General features: G+C 46.3%; 1 protein-coding gene across 2 annotated transcripts in view; it reads left to right on the top strand.

Annotated features, from left to right (window-relative positions):
• The window catches only part of SH2D2A (SH2 domain containing 2A), a 42458-nt gene that overhangs the window by 16491 nt on the left and 8450 nt on the right, over nucleotides 1-17517 (top strand). For both annotated transcript variants that reach the window (XM_069728148.1, XM_069728139.1), the window contains exon 2: nucleotides 17250-17377. In XM_069728148.1, coding sequence (XP_069584249.1) covers nucleotides 17250-17377 — 128 coding nt within the window. The remainder of the gene's footprint in view (nucleotides 1-17249; nucleotides 17378-17517) is intronic.

The following is a 17517-nucleotide window of genomic DNA, read 5'->3' as shown; positions in this document are numbered from 1 at the left end:
CGAGTATAAGCCTAGGGTGGAAATGCAGCAGCTACCAGTGAATTTCAAAAATAAAAATAGATCATTATTTCCCCATAGCTGTGCCATACAGTGCTCTGCACCGTTCATATTTCCCCATAGCTGTGCCACATACGGTGCTCTGCACCGTTCATTGTGCCCCATAGATGTGCCATATACGGTGCTCTGCACCGTTCACTGTGCCCCATAGATGTGCCATATACGGTGCTCCGCACCGTTCACTGTGCCCCATAGATGTTCCATATACGGTGCTCCGCACCGTTCACTGTGCCCCATAGATGTGCCATATACGGTGCTCCGCACCGTTCACTGTGCCCCATAGCTGTGCCATATACGGTGCTCCGCACCGTTCACTGTGCCCCATAGCTGTGCCATATACGGTGCTCTGCACCGTTCACTGTGCCCCATAGATGTGCCATATACGGTGCTCTGCACCGTTCACTGTGCCCCATAGATGTGCCATATACGGTGCTCTGCACCGTTCACTGTGCCCCATAAATGTGCCATATACGGTGCTCTGCACCGTTCACTGTGCCCCATAGCTGTGCCATATACGGTGCTCTGCACCGTTCACTGTGCCCCATAGCTGTGCCATATACGGTGCTCTGCACCGTTCACTGTGCCCCATAGCTGTGCCATATACGGTGCTCTGCACCGTTCACTGTGCCCCATAGATGTGCCATATACGGTGCTCTGCACCGTTCACTGTGCCCCATAGATGTGCCATATACGGTGCTCTGCACCGTTCACTGTGCCCCATAGATGTGCCATATACGGTGCTCTGCACCGTTCACTGTGCCCCATAGATGTGCCATATACGGTGCTCTGCACCGTTCACTGTGCCCCATAGATGTGCCATATACGGTGCTCTGCACCGTTCACTGTGCCCCATAGATGTGCCATATACGGTGCTCTGCACCGTTCACTGTGCCCCATAGATGTGCCATATACGGTGCTCTGCACCGTTCACTGTGCCCCATAGATGTGCCATATACGGTGCTCTGCACCGTTCACTGTGCCCCATAGATGTGCCATATACGGTGCTCTGCACCGTTCACTGTGCCCCATAGATGTGCCATATACGGTGCTCTGCACCGTTCACTGTGCCCCATAGATGTGCCATATACGGTGCTCTGCACCGTTCACTGTGCCCCATAGATGTGCCATATACGGTGCTCCGCACCGTTCACTGTGCCCCATAGCTGTGCCATATACGGTGCTCCGCACCGTTCACTGTGCCCCATAGATGTGCCATATACGGTGCTCCGCACCGTTCACTGTGCCCCATAGATGTGCCATATACGGTGCTCCGCACCGTTCACTGTGCCCCATAGATGTGCCATATACGGTGCTCCGCACCGTTCACTGTGCCCCATAGATGTGCCATATACGGTGCTCCGCACCGTTCACTGTGCCCCATAGATGTGCCATATACGGTGCTCTGCACCGTTCACTGTGCCCCATAGATGCTCCACATAAATCTCTGCCGCCGCCGCTGCTGCTGCTGCAATAAAAAAAAAAACACATACTCACCTCCCTTGATTGCAGCTCCCGGCGTCTCGTTCCGGCGCCTCCATCTTCCCGGTGTCTCTGCTCTGACTGATCAGGCAGAGGGCGCCGCGCACACTATATGCGTCATCGCGCCCTCTGCCTGAACAGTCAGAGCGCAGACGCCGGGAAGATGGAGGCGCCGGCCGGGAAGATGGAGCGACGCTCGGCGGCTGGAACGAGGACAGGTGAATATGCTATACTCACCTAGTCCTGGCGATCCTCGCGCTGTCCCTCTGCCTGGTCTTCGGTGCCGCAGCTTCTTTCTCTATCAGCGGTCACCGGCACCGCTGATTAGAGGAATGAATAGGCGGCTCCACCCCTATGGGTGGTGGAGCCGCTTATTCATTTCTGTAATGAGCGGTCCCACGTGACTACTGAAGAGGGGAAGAAGCTGCAGCACAGAAGACCGTGGGACGGCAGGGACAGCGCGAGGATCGCTGGGACTAGGTAAGTATGCCTCAGCGCCCTCACCCCCTCACCCGCCGACCCTGCCACCCACCTTGACTCGAGTATAAGCCGAGAGGGGCACTTTCAGCCCAAAATTTTGGGCTGAAAATCTCGGCTTATACTCGAGTATATACGGTAACAAAAATGAACATTGTGCTGTTCGAAAAAATAGCAGTGTATGCATTTGTCTTTACAAACTCACAATATGTATTGTTTTTGAGGATTTAGCATTACTATGTATCAATAACCTAATAATTAGTTGTATTCCCAAAGTTTTTTAGAACTGGTTCACATCTATGCTGCATAGAGTCACCCAACTTCTGGCACCTGTCACCTGTTATTCCAGCCCAGGATGCTGGGACTACATCACACAATTCTTGGGCACTTGATGGCTTTGCCTCAGAAACTACATTTTTTACGTCATCCCACAAGTGCTTTATCAGATTAAGGTCCGGGGATTGGGCCGGCCACTCCAAAACCTCAATTTTGTTTGACTGGAACCAAGATTTTGCTCGTTTACTGGTCGGTTTCAAGTCATTGTCTTTTTGAAACCCCCATTTCAAGGGCATATCCTCTTCAGCGTAAGGTTATATGGCCTCAATAAGTATTTTTCTATATGCAAACTGGTCCATGATCCCTGGTATGCGGTAAATAGGTCCGGCACTATAGTGAGAAAACATGCTATTTGGATGACATTGCCATCTTCATTTCCTCCTGGGATGAACACCTGCAGCATCTTCAGGCGAATTCACCGAGCCGGACTGACTATCAAGCCCGGAAAGTGCCAGATGGGCATGAGTGAGGTCCACTACCTGGGGCACCGGGTAGGCGGGGGCACACTAAAGCCAGAGCCTGAGAAAGTGGGAGCGATCGTGAACTGGCCCACTCCCAGGACCAAGAAACAGGTGATGTCCTTCCTGGGCACTGCAGTGTACTATAGGCGCTTCGTACTGCACTACGGTAGCCTGGCAAAACCCTTGACGGACCTCACCAGGAAGAAGCTACCCCACATCTTCAACTGGACCGACGGCTGTGAGGTGGCCTTCCAGGCGTTGAAAACAGCACTGTGCAATGCCACTGTGTTGACAGCTTCTTGGTGCAGACTGACGCCAGCGAGTTTGGCCTTGGTGCTGTGCTCGGCCAGGTTGACTCGGAGGACCAAGAGCACCCTGTGTTGTACCTGAGCTGGAAACTTCTGCCGAGGGAAGTGTATAAATCCAAACCGAATAGAACACCTTTGATATTAGGGTGCCCAGGACATACATCACAGTGATTTTATGTCATTAGGCAGTCTCTTTCAAGAGGACACTCCTGAATGCGATAATAACCAAAAGAAAAAATGAGTGTCATTTATTGATTATTTAATAAATTTATACACATTTTTACGAAGTTTGGACTAAATACTCCTTTTTCCTTTTGCCGAGGGCAGTGACCTACTCCACCATCAAGAAGGAGTGCCTGGCCATAGTCTGGGCCCTGCAGATCTTGCAGCCCTACTTGTATGGTCGCACCTTCACTGTGGTGACTGACCACAACCCTCTGCGCTGGCTAAATGCCATGTGCGGAACCAATGGAAGGTTGCTACGCTGGAGCCTTGCCCTTCAGCAGTTTGACTTCACCATGGAACACAAAACGGGCAGGGAGCATGGCAATGCAGATGGACTGTCCCGCCAGGGCAAACCTACTGAGGTGCGCATGGAGGCATACCTAGGGATTCTGCCTCCGTAGCACAGTCCAAAAAGGGGAGGTGTCACGATAATGCAAAAACCATAGCTGAGGGATTTTTGCACATCTGACCATGGTCCTGAAAGCACATGGCAGCTGTGACCCCCTCTCTCTCCCCCCCCCCCTGAATACAACAAACCAGCCCTATGGCAGACACTGGGTAACTTGAAGCTAGTGTGTGAGCAGAGTGTGGCTTTAAACTGCAGGTGACCAATCCTGCAAAGCCACCTGTTGTCCCTCCCTTCTCAGGCAGCAATTTTTTTTGTCTCCAGAGTCTAGGAACGTAAATATCTTTGACGAACGTGCATATCATTAACCAGCCCTTTAGTGATGTCACGAGGCTGCAGTTTTATAAGGTTTCTGCAAGGCACCCATCAGTTAGTCTTACCTGAGGAGCTCTTACTGCCAGCCCTGATGAACTGGGATATTTGGAGCTCTGCCAACTAGCCTGGTTTTGCCTGAAATGATCTGAACACATGTAAGTGTTAATTTCTCATTAAGTCCCTGTTATTTTATAATTACTTTGTACATACTTTCAATTGTCTCTTATTGTAACATCCGTGTGAAATACCGGATTACGTACCGGTAATGCTCTTTTATAGAGCCCACGACAGCACCCACTAGAGAGAGGGGATCCGCCCCTAGGAACAGGAAACCTACAGAGAGATAAAAGGGGCGGCCCCCCCTCGCTCCTCAGTTGTTTTACAGAGAATAGGAGGAACCGCCGCCAAGTTTTAGTTAACAGGTTCAGGTATATACATATATACACATATTTACAACCTCATATTATATCTTTCTAATATTTACACCTCACCAAACAAGCACCATGTGCAACTATATACAGAAAAGGGAGGGATGTGAACGGGTGCTGTCGTGGGCTCTATAAAAGAGCATTACCGGTACGTAATCCGGTATTTTCTATTCGCCACGACAGCACCCACTAGAGAGAATTGCAGAGACTATAGACTGGGTGGGTTTACTGAGTCAAGGACCGATACACCAAAAGTTAGATCAGAAGCAGAGGATAGATCCAATCTATAATGCTTATAGAAGGTATTTGGTGAAGACCAAGTTGCAGCCTTACATATAAGGTCTATTGGCACATTCGCCCTTTCTGCCCAGGAAGTCGACAAGGCTCTTGTAGAGTGCGCTCCCACATGCATTGGAGGATCTTTCCCTCCAGCTTTATATGCCAAGATTATGGCCTCTCTGATCCAGCGAGATAATGTGTTCTTTGTGACTCCGGCACCCTTGGTTTTACCCTGGAAAGACACAAAGAGAGCCCTACTCTTCCTCCAGTCCCTAGTTCTCTCTAAATAGGCTAGGACAGACCTTTTTACATCTAGGGTGTGAAGTCTTTCTTCTTCTGGAGTTGAGTGGTTCTCATAAAAGGTGGGTAACAAGATCTCCTGGGATCTATGAAAGGTAGAAGCCACCTTAGGGAGATAACAAGGATCTGTTTTTAAAAGTATCCTATCTGATGTTACCGTTAAAAAGGGAGGATCTATAGATAATGCATGGAGATCGCTCACTCTTCTGGCAGAGACTAATGCCACTAGCAAAACAGTCTTCAAAGAAATGTTCTTTAGTGAGGCTGTATGGAGAGGCTCAAAAGGTGGTTGTGTTAATGCATTCAAAACTATCGAAAGATCCCACTGAGGAACCCGAGGAATGTTAATTGGTTTTGATCTTTCACAAGCGGATATAAACCGGGATATCCATTTATTTCCTGCAATGTCATGATTAAAAAGAGCTCCTAATGCTGAAACCTGCACCTTCAGAGTGCTCACGGAGAGCCCTAATTCCAGCCCTTTTTGTAGAAATTCTAATATTTGAAATATAGGAATCTCAGAGGAAAATTGTGTAGTATGAAATTGAAGGAATTTCCTCCAAATTCTAACATAAATCCTGGTAGTTGAAGGTTTTCTGCTCTTCATAAGAGTATCGATTAACCCATTAGAAAACCCCCTGAGATTTAGTAACCGCCTCTCAAACTCCAGGCAGTTAAGTTCATGCCCTTTGCCTGAGGATGGAGGAATGGACCCTGAGAGAGCAGGTCCTTGGACTGAGGCAGAATCCATGGATCTGACACTGACATCGCCCTCAGCCATGAGAACCATGGCCTCTTGGGCCAAAATGGGGCTATCAACAGAACTTTTGCGCCCTCCTCCCTTATTTTTCTTATTACTATAGGTAATAGATTCCATGGAGGGAAAGCATAGGCCAGATCGAATGTCCATGGCGTCTGGAGGGCATCGAGTATGTCTGGCTTGTCCTCCCTGTTTAGAGAGGCAAACATCTTGACTTGACGGTTGGCTCTTGTGGCAAACAAGTCTATTTGAGGAACACCCCATCGAGCTGTTATTGCCTTGAAAATCTTCCTGCTCAGCATCCATTCCCCTTGATGAAGAGTATGACGGCTCAGGAAATCGGCACGAAAGTTGTCTGTGCCTCTGATGTGTACTGCCGATAGTGATAGTAGATGACCTTCGGCTAATTCCATGATGTCTGATGCCACCTCCCTGAGTTTGTCCGACCTTGTACCTCCCTGATGGTTCAGATACGCCACCGCAGTGGTGTTGTCGGAGAATACTCTTGTATGAGAGCCGCTGAGCTGGGGAAGAAAGTGGAGAAGGGAGTAATATACCGCCCTCAACTCCTTGACATTCGAGGAATTATTAAGATCTGAGCTGGACCAAAGATCCTGAACCCATTGATCCTGAAAATGTGCCCCCCAGCCTTCAGGACTAGCATCTGTGGTCACAACACTAGAAGGAGTGATTACCCATAGAACCCCCTTTGAAAGATTATTCTGATCCAACCACCACCTAAGGGAGTGTAATACTTCCGATGTTAGAAAAACTGTTCTATCCAGACATCCTCTATTCTTAATGTCCTCCTCCAATACAAATTTTTGTAGCTGCCTAGTATGGAACTGTGCCCACTGTACCACAGGAATGCACGATGTTAGAGAGCCTAGCAATGACATGACCTGTCTTAGTGACATACTACGTCTTTTTATTGCTGAGGACACCTTATCAACTATGGAGAATTTCTTATCCTCAGGCAGTTTACAAATCTGGTCAACGGAATCCAGAAGGAGCCCAAGGAATCTTTGACACGTTACAGGCTGAAGTCTAGATTTTTCCCAATTAACTAGCCAACCCAGGGATTGTAAGGATATGACTACTTCCCGTAATCTCTGCTCACACTGTAGGGGGCTCTTTCCTACAATCAACAGGTCATCTAGATATGGAATGACCAAAGTATCCTTTACCCGTAAAAAGGACATTACTTCTGATAGTAACTTAGTAAAAATCCTTGGGGCCATAGATAACCCGAAGGGCATTGCTCTATATTGTAAATGACGAATTTGCCCCTCTATACAAACTGCTACCCGAAGAAATTGTTGGTGTGAATTATGAATGGGAATATGGTAGTAAGCATCTTTTAGATCCAATACTACCATGTAACAATTTGGAAATAGATTTTTTATAGCTGAACGAATGGATTCCATTTTGAATGTTTTAGGTTTTATAAAGGAATTCAGCTTCCTCAAATTGATTATAGTTCTGAAAGAGCCATCCGGCTTACTAATCAGGAACAAGGGAGAGTAAAAACCTCTCCCTATCTGAGAAGATGGAACCTCTACTAGGACATGTTTGCGTAGGAGGGTTTTAACCTCGGTTTCAAGTGCCTCTTGCTGAGGCTTGGATCTTAAGGTGGTAAGAAGGAAAGAATCCGGAGGAGTTTTAATAAAGTCTAGTGTGAGGCCTGAGGATGTTAATTTAATAGCCCATTGATTAGTTGTTATTTCTTTCCATTGATGACTGAATTGTTTTAGTCTTCCCCCCACCGGAGAAATATCACTGATGGAATTTATCGGTTGGCTTGAAGGGGCGTTTATTAAACAGGTTTCCTTTTTGTTTGAAATCCTTATTATTCCACCTGTCTCTGAAGCCTCCCTTTCTTCCGAATGGTGGCTTCCTGAACGCCCTTCTGTAAGACGGAATAAAGGGATTAGGGAATCCTTTCTTCCTCTCGCCCGCCTTAGTGAGAATATCATCAAGGACTGTGCCAAACAGGTACTCACCCTGACAGGGTATGGAACATAATTTGGATCTTGACTGGGCATCCCCCTTCCAGTTTTTTAACCATAAAGCCCGCCGAGCCGTATTAGCGAGATTAGCTGTCCTGGCCGCCAGGCGGAGGGAATCAATTGAGGCATCTGAAATAAAAGCCGCAGCACCTTTAATCAAAGGGATAGATGCCCTTAATTTTTCTCTAGATACGCCACTTTTAATCTTCTGATCCAGCTGATCCAGCCAGACTAGCATTGATCTGCCAGTACATGTGGCTGAAATAGCCGGCTTGAATGCCGTGACACAGGCCTCCCACGATTTTTTAAGGAGTGCGTCTGATTTCCGGTCCATAGGATCTGATAAGGAACCTGCATCCTCTACTGGTAAGGAGAAACGGCGAGATGTAGACGCAACTGCCGCATCGACTTTTGGTATCTTGGCCCAGGTATTCAAATCCTCATCATCAAAGGGGTAGCGCCTCTTACAGGATATTGGGACCAACCCCTTTTGACCTCTACTCCATTCTTTTTTAACGAGATCTTTTATGGCCTGATTTATTGGAAATACGTGGCCTTTCTTCTGAGAAAGACCAGCGAACATAACTTCTTGTGGCGTCTGGGGTTCTTTTGATTCAGACACCCCCATCGTATTTCTCACTGATTTTACTAGGTTGTTTATGCCCTCAGTTGGAAAACAGACGAAGTCCTCTTCCTCTGAGGAATTAGATTGCTGAGAAATATCAGAGTCGACCTCCCCACTCTCCGCTGATGTGTCAGCTCTAGGAGAGGATGTTTTCCTCCTTCGTTTCTCCATATTTACTGAAGAAGTAGAACCACCTCCCAACGACTGGAGTTCTTCCCGAATTATGAGACGTATCTCATTCATTTTAACAGATTCCTCCTGCCGTAAGGTGTTGTCTATACATGCCTGACACAGACTTTTAAGATAGGAGTCAGGCAGGGGTTCGGTACATATGGCAAATTGTTTGTGCTTACTCTTCCCCGTCCTCTTTGCCTAGAAATAATATAAGCAAAGGAATCAATATAAGCTTCAGTGAAGCTATATACGCACTCACCCAGCGTAATATTTATACCGGCTGCGGAGATGCCTTAGCTTGGGGTGTGGAACGGGAGGATTTTCTTCCTGATTTATCAGTGGAGTCACTTATTTTAGAGTGTCCACTATTCCTTTTCCTGGCTTCACCACTAGGGACTAATGGCTCTTCCATAGGGTGCACCCTGACCTCCTCTTGGGACGACATAATGGCACACTGACTGCCTTAACTGACTACACTTTATAGTGTAGTAATGTACACACCCCTTGCTTTGTCTCCACTTTTTTTTTTTTTTTTTTTTACTTACAGATCCGGCGTTTAGAGTAATGGCACCACATGGGGGAATCCAATATGGCGGTTCCCCTGGAAATGACCTCCAACACCGTGCCCCGGAAGTTCCTCTCCATTTCCGGGACGCCGACGCTACTGCGCATGCGCCCGCGTCCTGTATGCCGGGAGACGCCGCTGCCTGCTGCATCCCACCATGTCACCTCTTACCTTGGAGGGACAGGAGGGCCTCGTATCGTGGAACCGTCTCACCGCTGCCCAGACGCACACCGGAGGACGTCGCACCAGGTACCCGCACTGTCGGCGTCTCCACAACGGTGTCCCAGCAGGGAGACCGTTGGATAACTTCAGGCTGCCTGTCAGCCGCACCAGATGAGGGGGGAGCCCGCAGGATCATTCCCCCGACTCTGTCTACCTGCTTCTGGAACCCCTGCCGCTCAGCAGAGTCGTACAGGCGGTAGTCCAGGCAGGTCTTCCTCTTCCTATCCATAGAGTCTTCTCTGTGGGTCTCCATCTAGGAACAGGAAACCAACTGAGGAGCGAGGGGGGGCCGCCCCTTTTATCTCTCTGTAGGTTTCCTGTTCCTAGGGGCGGATCCCCTCTCTCTAGTGGGTGCTGTCGTGGCGAATAGAAAATTTTTATAAACACTGCCTAATCTTTCGGCGTAAACTATAAAACTATTAGTTTTGTTCTTCTTGCTCTAAAACGTACCCTATGCCTTTTGAAGGGAATTACGCTACTGTTTTGGGTTGGCTTCGGACCCGTTTAATCGAAGCTGGTGGCGGCATACCTTGTTCTGGGTATTTGAGAGTCGTAGCGATGGCAGCATTGATAATTATTGTTCCTGCCTGAGTGAGAGTAGTTATATCAACCTCGCCGCAGCGTGCCCAATAGCAAGTGCATAGTAGGCAGCCTTTCTTGCAACTAATTACCCTAGGCGCAGTACCTAGTCTGACCTGAGGGTAAGAGGGGCGCCAGAGAGCTGCAAGATCTCAAGCGGAACTGTACAGAGGGATATACATAAATCCCTGCAGTTTGTGGTATATTGTAGAGCAGTGGGATAACTAAAATAAGCCCCTGCTGTAAACTGATAGGCCAATAACCTTGTGTGTGTGTTTTCATCACATTGTAGCAATGGAGTGATAACTAAGATAAGCCCCCCTGCACATGTGATAGCCGTCTGTTGGCCTAAAGTCACCCCGATCCATGACGTAGGGATGACAGTCACGGTGTGAATCGTTCGTGACACATGCCCATATGCTTCACGGTCTTCAGAGTGTACTGTGGCTGAATGCAGAGTTTGGGGGTCGTCTGATGAACTGTCTGCATCCCATGGACCCAAAAAGAACAATTTTGCTTTCATCAGTCCACAAGATGTTTCTCCATTTCTCTTTAGGCCAGTTGATGTGTTCTTTGGTAAATGTTATCCGCTTCAGTAGATGTCTTTTTTTTTGCTAAGAGATTAGCGTCACACAGGCGTCTTCTAGCTGTCACAGTGCTCACAAGTTCAAAAACCTGACCTGCACATCCAAACATAGACTCAGTGTGAACAGGTGCTGAACCTAGAGTCGCCAACTCGTATAACGTTAAATGAATAAGGCAGCACACTGCAGCGCTAGCACATACAAACTTGAAATACGAAATTTGAACTGCATAACTGCACTAGAAATATGAAAAATGAGAGCGTTTAGCACATAAAAATGGCCAATTTTATGTGTACCTGGTAGCCCCTTTACGGCATCTCTCTTATACCAGGTCCTACGCTTGCCTTACCTCGCTGAGAATAAACGTCTCCATCTGAATGGAGTTGGCGACTCTAGGTTCAGCACCTGTTAACACTGAGTCTATGTTTGGATGTGCAGGTCAGGTTTTTGAAATGTATTCTCTAGCCTTCTGATCGTGCACTCCGCCTTCTAGCCACAGGTGTTTTAATTACAGCAGGTCCAATACCCCTCCATAGAGAGAGAATTTTAGTCTAGGAAGAGGTTTCACATGTACCCATTCAGATGGAGACGTTTATTCTCAGCGAGGTAAGGCAAGCGTAGGACCTGGTATAAGAGAGATGCCGTAAAGGGGCTACCAGGTACACATAAAATTGGCCATTTTTATGCGCTAAATGCTCTCATTTTTCATATTCCTAGTGCAGTAATGCAGTTCAAATTTCGTATTTCAAGTTTGTATGTTCTAGCGCTGCAGTGTGCTGCCTTATTTATTTAATTAAGTCCTCACAAGTAACCTGAGATTGTCTGTGATCATCTTGGAGCTGATCATTGGCTGAGCCTTTGCCATTCTGGCTATTCTTCCATCTATTCGCATGGTAGGCTTCAGTTTTCTTCCACGTCTCTCTGGTGTGACTTTCCATTTTAAATCATTGGAGATCATTTATCTGAACAGCCTATCATTGTCTGCACTTCTTTAACTCTCTCCAACTTTTTCATTAAACTACGCCATTCTTCTGAACAATGCCTGCAATGACCCATATTTCTTAAGGTACCTTCACACATAACGATTTCGTTAACGATATTGTTGCTTTTTGTGACGTAGCAACGATATCGTTAACGAAATCGTTATGCGTGACGGCGACCAACGATCAGGCCCCTGCTAGGAGATCGTTGGTCGCTGGGAATGATCAGGACCTTTTTTTTTGGTAACTGATCACCCGCTGTCATCGCTGAATCGGCGTGCGTGACGCCGATCCAGCGATGTGTTCACTGGTAACCAGGGTAAATATCGGGTTACTAAGCGCAGGGCCGCGCTTAGTAACCCGATATTTACCCTGGTTACCATTGTAAAAGTAAAAAAAAAAGAAAAAAACACTACATACTCACATTCCGATGTCTGTCACGACCCCCGGCGGCAGCTTTCCGCACTGACTGTGTCAGCGCCAGCTGGCCGTAAAGCAGAGCACAGCGGTGATGTCACCGCTGTGCTCTGCTTTACGGCCGGCGCTGACAGTCAGTGCAGGGAAGCTGACGGCGGGGGACGTGACAGACATCGGAATGTGAGTATGTACTGTTTTTTTTTTTTTTTTTAACTTTTACAGTGGTAACCAGGGTAATTATCGGGTTACTAAGCGTTGCCCTGCGCTTAGTAAACCGATATTTACCCTGGTTACCCGGGGACTTCGGCATCGTTGAAGACAGTTTCAACTATGCCGAAGTCGTTGGTCACTGGAGAGAGCTGTCTGTGTGACAGCTCCCCAGCGACCACACGACTTACCAACGATCACGGCCAGGTCGTATCGCTGGTCGTGATCGTTGGTAAGTCGTTTAGTGTAACGGTACCTTTAGGCTTTCAAGGACAAAAGCATGTGCACCATGTTCTTGCTTCATCCTTAACCCCATTACCCCCAAGGGGGGGTTTGCATGTTAATGACCAGGCCAATTTTTACAATTCTGACCACTGTCCCTTTATGAGGTTATAACTCTGGAATGGATCCTGATGATTCTCACATTTTCTCGTGACATATTGTACTTCATTATAGTAGCATAATTTCTTTGATATTACCTTCGTTTATTTGTGAGAAAAAAAACAGAAATTTGGCGAAAATTTTTAACATTTTGCAATTTTCCAACTTTGAAGTTTTATGCCCTTAAATCACAGAAATATGTCACACAAAATACTTAATAAGTAACATTTCCCACATGTCTACTTTACATCAGCACAATTTTGGAACCAACATTTTTTTGTTAGGGAGTTATAAGGATTAAAAGTTGACCAGCAATTTCTCGTTTTTACAACACCATTTTTTTAGGGACCACATCACATTTGAAGTCATTCATTTTGAGGGGTCCATATGATAGAAAATAACCAAGTGTGACACCATTCTAACACCTGCACCCCTCAAGGTGCTCAAAACCACATTCAAGAAGTTTATTAACCCTTCAGGGGTTTCACGGGAATTTTTGGAATGTTTAAAAAAATGAACATTTAACTTTTTTTCACAAAAAATGTACTTCAGCTCCAATTTGTTTTATTCTACCAAGGGTAACAGAAGAAAATGGACCTCAAAAGTTGTTGTAAAATTTGTCCTGAGTACGCCGATACCCCATATGTGGGAGTAAACCACTGTTTGGGCACATGGCAGAGCTCAGAAGGGAAGGAGTGCCATTTGACTTTTCAATGCAAAATTGGCTGGAATTGAGATGGGATGCAATGTTGCGTTTGGAGAGCCTCTGATGTGCCTAAACTTTGAAGCCCCCCACAAGTGACACCATTTTGGAAAGTAGGCCCCCTTAGGAACTTATCTAGATGTGTGGTGAGCACTTTGACCCACCAAGTGCTTCACAGAAGTTTATAATGCAGAGCCGTAAAAATAAAAAATCATATTTTTTCACAAAAATGATCTTTTTGCCCCCAATTTTTTATTTTCCCAAGGGTAACAGAAGAAATTGGACCACAAAAGTTGTTGTGCAATTTGTCCAGAGTACGCTGATACCAGATATGTGGGGGTAAACCACTATTTGGGCACATGGCAGAGCTCGGACGGGAAGGAGCGCCGTTTGACTTTTCAATGCAAAATTGACTGGAATTAAGATGGGACACCATGTCGCGTTTGGAGAGCCCCTGATGTGCCTAAACATTGAAACCCCCACAAGTGACATCATTTTGGAAAGTAGACCCCCTAAGGAACTTATCGAGATATGTTGTGAGAGCTTTGAGCCCCCAAGTGTTTCACTACAGTTTATAACGCAGAGCCGTGAAAATAAAAATTCTTTTCTTTTTCACAAAAATGATTATTTAGTCCCTAGTTTTGTATTTTCCCAAGGATAACAGAAGAAACTGGACCCCAAAGGTTGTTGTCCAATTTGTCCTGAGTACGCCGATACCCCATATGTGGAGGGAAACCACCATTTGGGCGCATGGCAGAGCTCGGAAGGGAAGGAGTGCCGTTTGGAAAGCAGACTTAGACGGATTGGTCTGCAGGCATCACATTGCATTTGCAGAGCCCCTGATATACCTGATTTATAACAGTATAAACACCCCACAAGTGACCCCTTATTGGAAAATAGACCCCCAAGGAACTTATCTAGATGTGTTGTGAGAACTTTGAACCCCAAAGTGTTTCACTACAGTTTATAACGCAGAGCCATGAAAATAAAAAATCATTTTTTCCCACAAAAAGGGTTTTTTAGCCCCCCCAAACTTTTATTTTCCCAAGGGTAACAAGAAAAATTGGCCCCAAAAAGTTGTTGTCCAATTTGTCCTGAGTACGCTAATACCCCATATGTTGGGGTAAACCTCTTGTTGGGCGCAGGGGTGAGCTCGGAAGGGAATGAGCACTGTTTTACTTTTTCAATGCAGAACTGGCTGGAATTGAGATCGGACGCCATGTCGCGTTTGGAGAGCCCTTGATGTGCCTAAACAGTGGAAACCCCCAATTCTAGCTGAAACCCTAACCCAAACACACCCCTAACTCTAATCCCAACTCTACCCATAACCCTAACCACACCCCTAACCCGAACATGCCCCTAACCCTAATCCCGACCACACCCCTAACCCCAACCACACCCCTACCTCCAACACACCCCTAACCCTAATCCCAACCACACCCCTAAATCCAACACACCCCTAACACTAATCCCAACCATAACCCTAACCTCACCCCTAACCCTAATCCCAACCCTAATCCCAACCGTAAATGTAATCCAAAACCTAACCCTAACTTTAGCCCCAACCCCAACTGGAAAATGGATATATATGCATTTTTTTAATTTTATCATTTTTCCCTAACTAAGGGGGTTTGATTTACTTTTATAGTGGTTTTTTAGCAGATTTTTGTGATTGGCAGCTGTCACACACTAAAGGACGCTTTTTATTGCAAAAAATTGTTTTTGCATCTCCACATTTTGAGAGCTATAATTTTTCCATACTTTGATCCACAGAGTCATGTGAGGTCTTGTTTTCTGCGGGACGAGTTGACGTTTATATTTGTAACATTTTCGGGCATGTGACATTTTTTGATCGCTTTTTACTCCGATTTTTGTGAGGCAGAATGACCAAAGACCACTTATTGAAGAATTTCTTTTGAGGTGGGGGGGCACTTTGCAGAGCACTTTGTCAGATCAGCGATCTGGCGTGCCCTACTCCTTTGTTACCAGTGCCTGCTATGGACCCGGAAGTAATCCCTGCAGGACCTGGAAGTAGCCCCATGGCCATTTTGGATCCGGGGCTTGCAGGGAGGAGACGCTCGGTACAAGGTGAGCACATCGCCTTGCACCGATCGTCTCAGGGAAGGCCGCAGGGCGCCCCCTCCCTGCGCGATGCTTCCCTATGCCCCCGGAACACTGTGATCATGTTTGATCACGGTGTGCCGAGGGTTAATGTGCCGGGAGCGGTCCGTGACCGCTCCTGGCACATAGTGCCGGATGTCAGCTGTGATAGTCAGCTGACACCCGGCCGCGATCGGCTGCGCTCCCCCCGTGAACGTGGCTGATCGCATATGACGTACTATCCTGTCACTGGGAATTAAGTCCCAGGTCACCTTGATGGGATAGTACGTCATATGGGATTAAGGGGTTAAAAAAAAAAAAAAAAAAAAAAAAAAAAAAAAAAAAAAAATCGCAATATTCTCACCTTCCGGCATCCCGTGCAGCGTTACCGACGCTCCCGGCAGCTGGCGTTCCCAGTGTGCATGTTAGAATCACTAGAGACCCAGGCAGGAGCTTTCCCTGATCTGGGAACCTTGGAAAAATGCAGGATGTACAGGTAGGACGTATAGTATTTCCATAACTCCTTTATGAAATCCTAGCTGTCTGAACAAAGGACTCGGGCCGTATTGCTTGGATCCACAGGGGGTCTTCCTGTATAAAGGTTGCATACCAGCTAGCTGGGAGGTAAGGGGAATCCTTTGTTTGAGCTGGCCACTTGTCATGTTACCACAGCATGTGCTGAAGGATTCCAAGCCCAATAATATACTGATAATTGACATAGAATTATGTCTCCAATATTCTTCACAGTACTCATATGAAGACATGATGGTGTCATGTGGTAGCCACATAACATATTATATAGGCATTATATAGTACTAGTAATTGGCCACTTTATGGCACTTTTATGTAGGTAGATACTACTATTATGACTGGTCTGGCAATGATATTGTCAGGATACTGTAGCAGGGTTTCCCAGGAAAATGGGCACCTTCCCTATCCCTCAAGATAGGAGGATCCTAGGCTATCCCTGTACACCATATTATCCCTGAAGGTGGAGATCCTGGGGGCTCATACCTTGCTATGCTCCTGTATGCACGCTGATCTGTTTCCTACACCACCCAGTAAGGTATGGAAGTGTGTAGGATAACACTAACCTGACAAAGAGGGGAAAGACAGGAATAAAAGAAAACTATAATTGGACAAATGCTATCAAACAACCAAGTGGAAATCATGGGAATAGTGGAAGGGGTAACCCAAATGAGAGAATTAGGATAAACACACAATACCAAATACACATAGATATCTCATGTAAACTACACCAAACAACTGTTGCTAATTCAGAACTCTCCTTCAACACCAAACCAGGAACTTGTAACTATCACTGGCAACTCCCATGTGCCAGAGGCAGCATATATACCATAAGGGAGTGACCAATACAGAACAGCTGAGACAATTCAGGATGGAGAGCTCTAGAACAGACAGAAGTGATTAACCCTTGCAGTAACAGAGGAATGAAAACCTGCACTGTTAAGGATTATGGTGAAGCAGTTCTAATCAGTGCAGGAGTTCGTGTAACCATGGTATAATTGTGTCAGTTATGTATGCAGTATATGAAGCTTATTATGAAGGCATCATATGGTACTATTATTGTATAATACCATTAAGAAGGCATTTTAGGGCACTATTATGTAGCCATTGTATGGAACTATTATGTCGGGACAGATAAATGTTGTTTAGCAGCATATGATGGTTTTCTCACCAGGCAGCCACCACTGGACCTTCACTGGATAATTACAGACCTGACCCCGGAGAAAAAGTGGTGTGCCCAGTTCTAGACAGGATGTTTCCAATACTGATGCGTTTTATGCTGTTATGTGCTTTCTTGTCCTTTGTCATGAAAATACTGAATTCTTGATATTTTCTTTTCCATAGATTTCCCTACCATTTTCTTCAGCACTTTTAAACCAATTCCTGAAAACAAGGATGTGGCCAGCAGCCACCCAGCGTGCCGTGAAGAGGCAAGTCTGCCGACAGAGTCAGTCGCAGAAGCCAAGAGCAAGGTTATAATCCAGTCTATATAGAAATGTCCCTTGTTTTCTGCCCTACCAATGTCTTTCTGAAGAACCATAGGTCATTCATCAGCTCTGACATCATGGATGACCCTACATGGGTCCTGGACCATTTTATGGTTCTTCTTTAA

This window comes from Ranitomeya imitator, chromosome 1 (assembly GCF_032444005.1).
Source record: "Ranitomeya imitator isolate aRanImi1 chromosome 1, aRanImi1.pri, whole genome shotgun sequence".
In the NCBI taxonomy this organism is placed as follows: Eukaryota; Metazoa; Chordata; class Amphibia; order Anura; family Dendrobatidae; genus Ranitomeya; species Ranitomeya imitator.
This window is presented reverse-complemented; position numbering and strand designations above follow the sequence as displayed.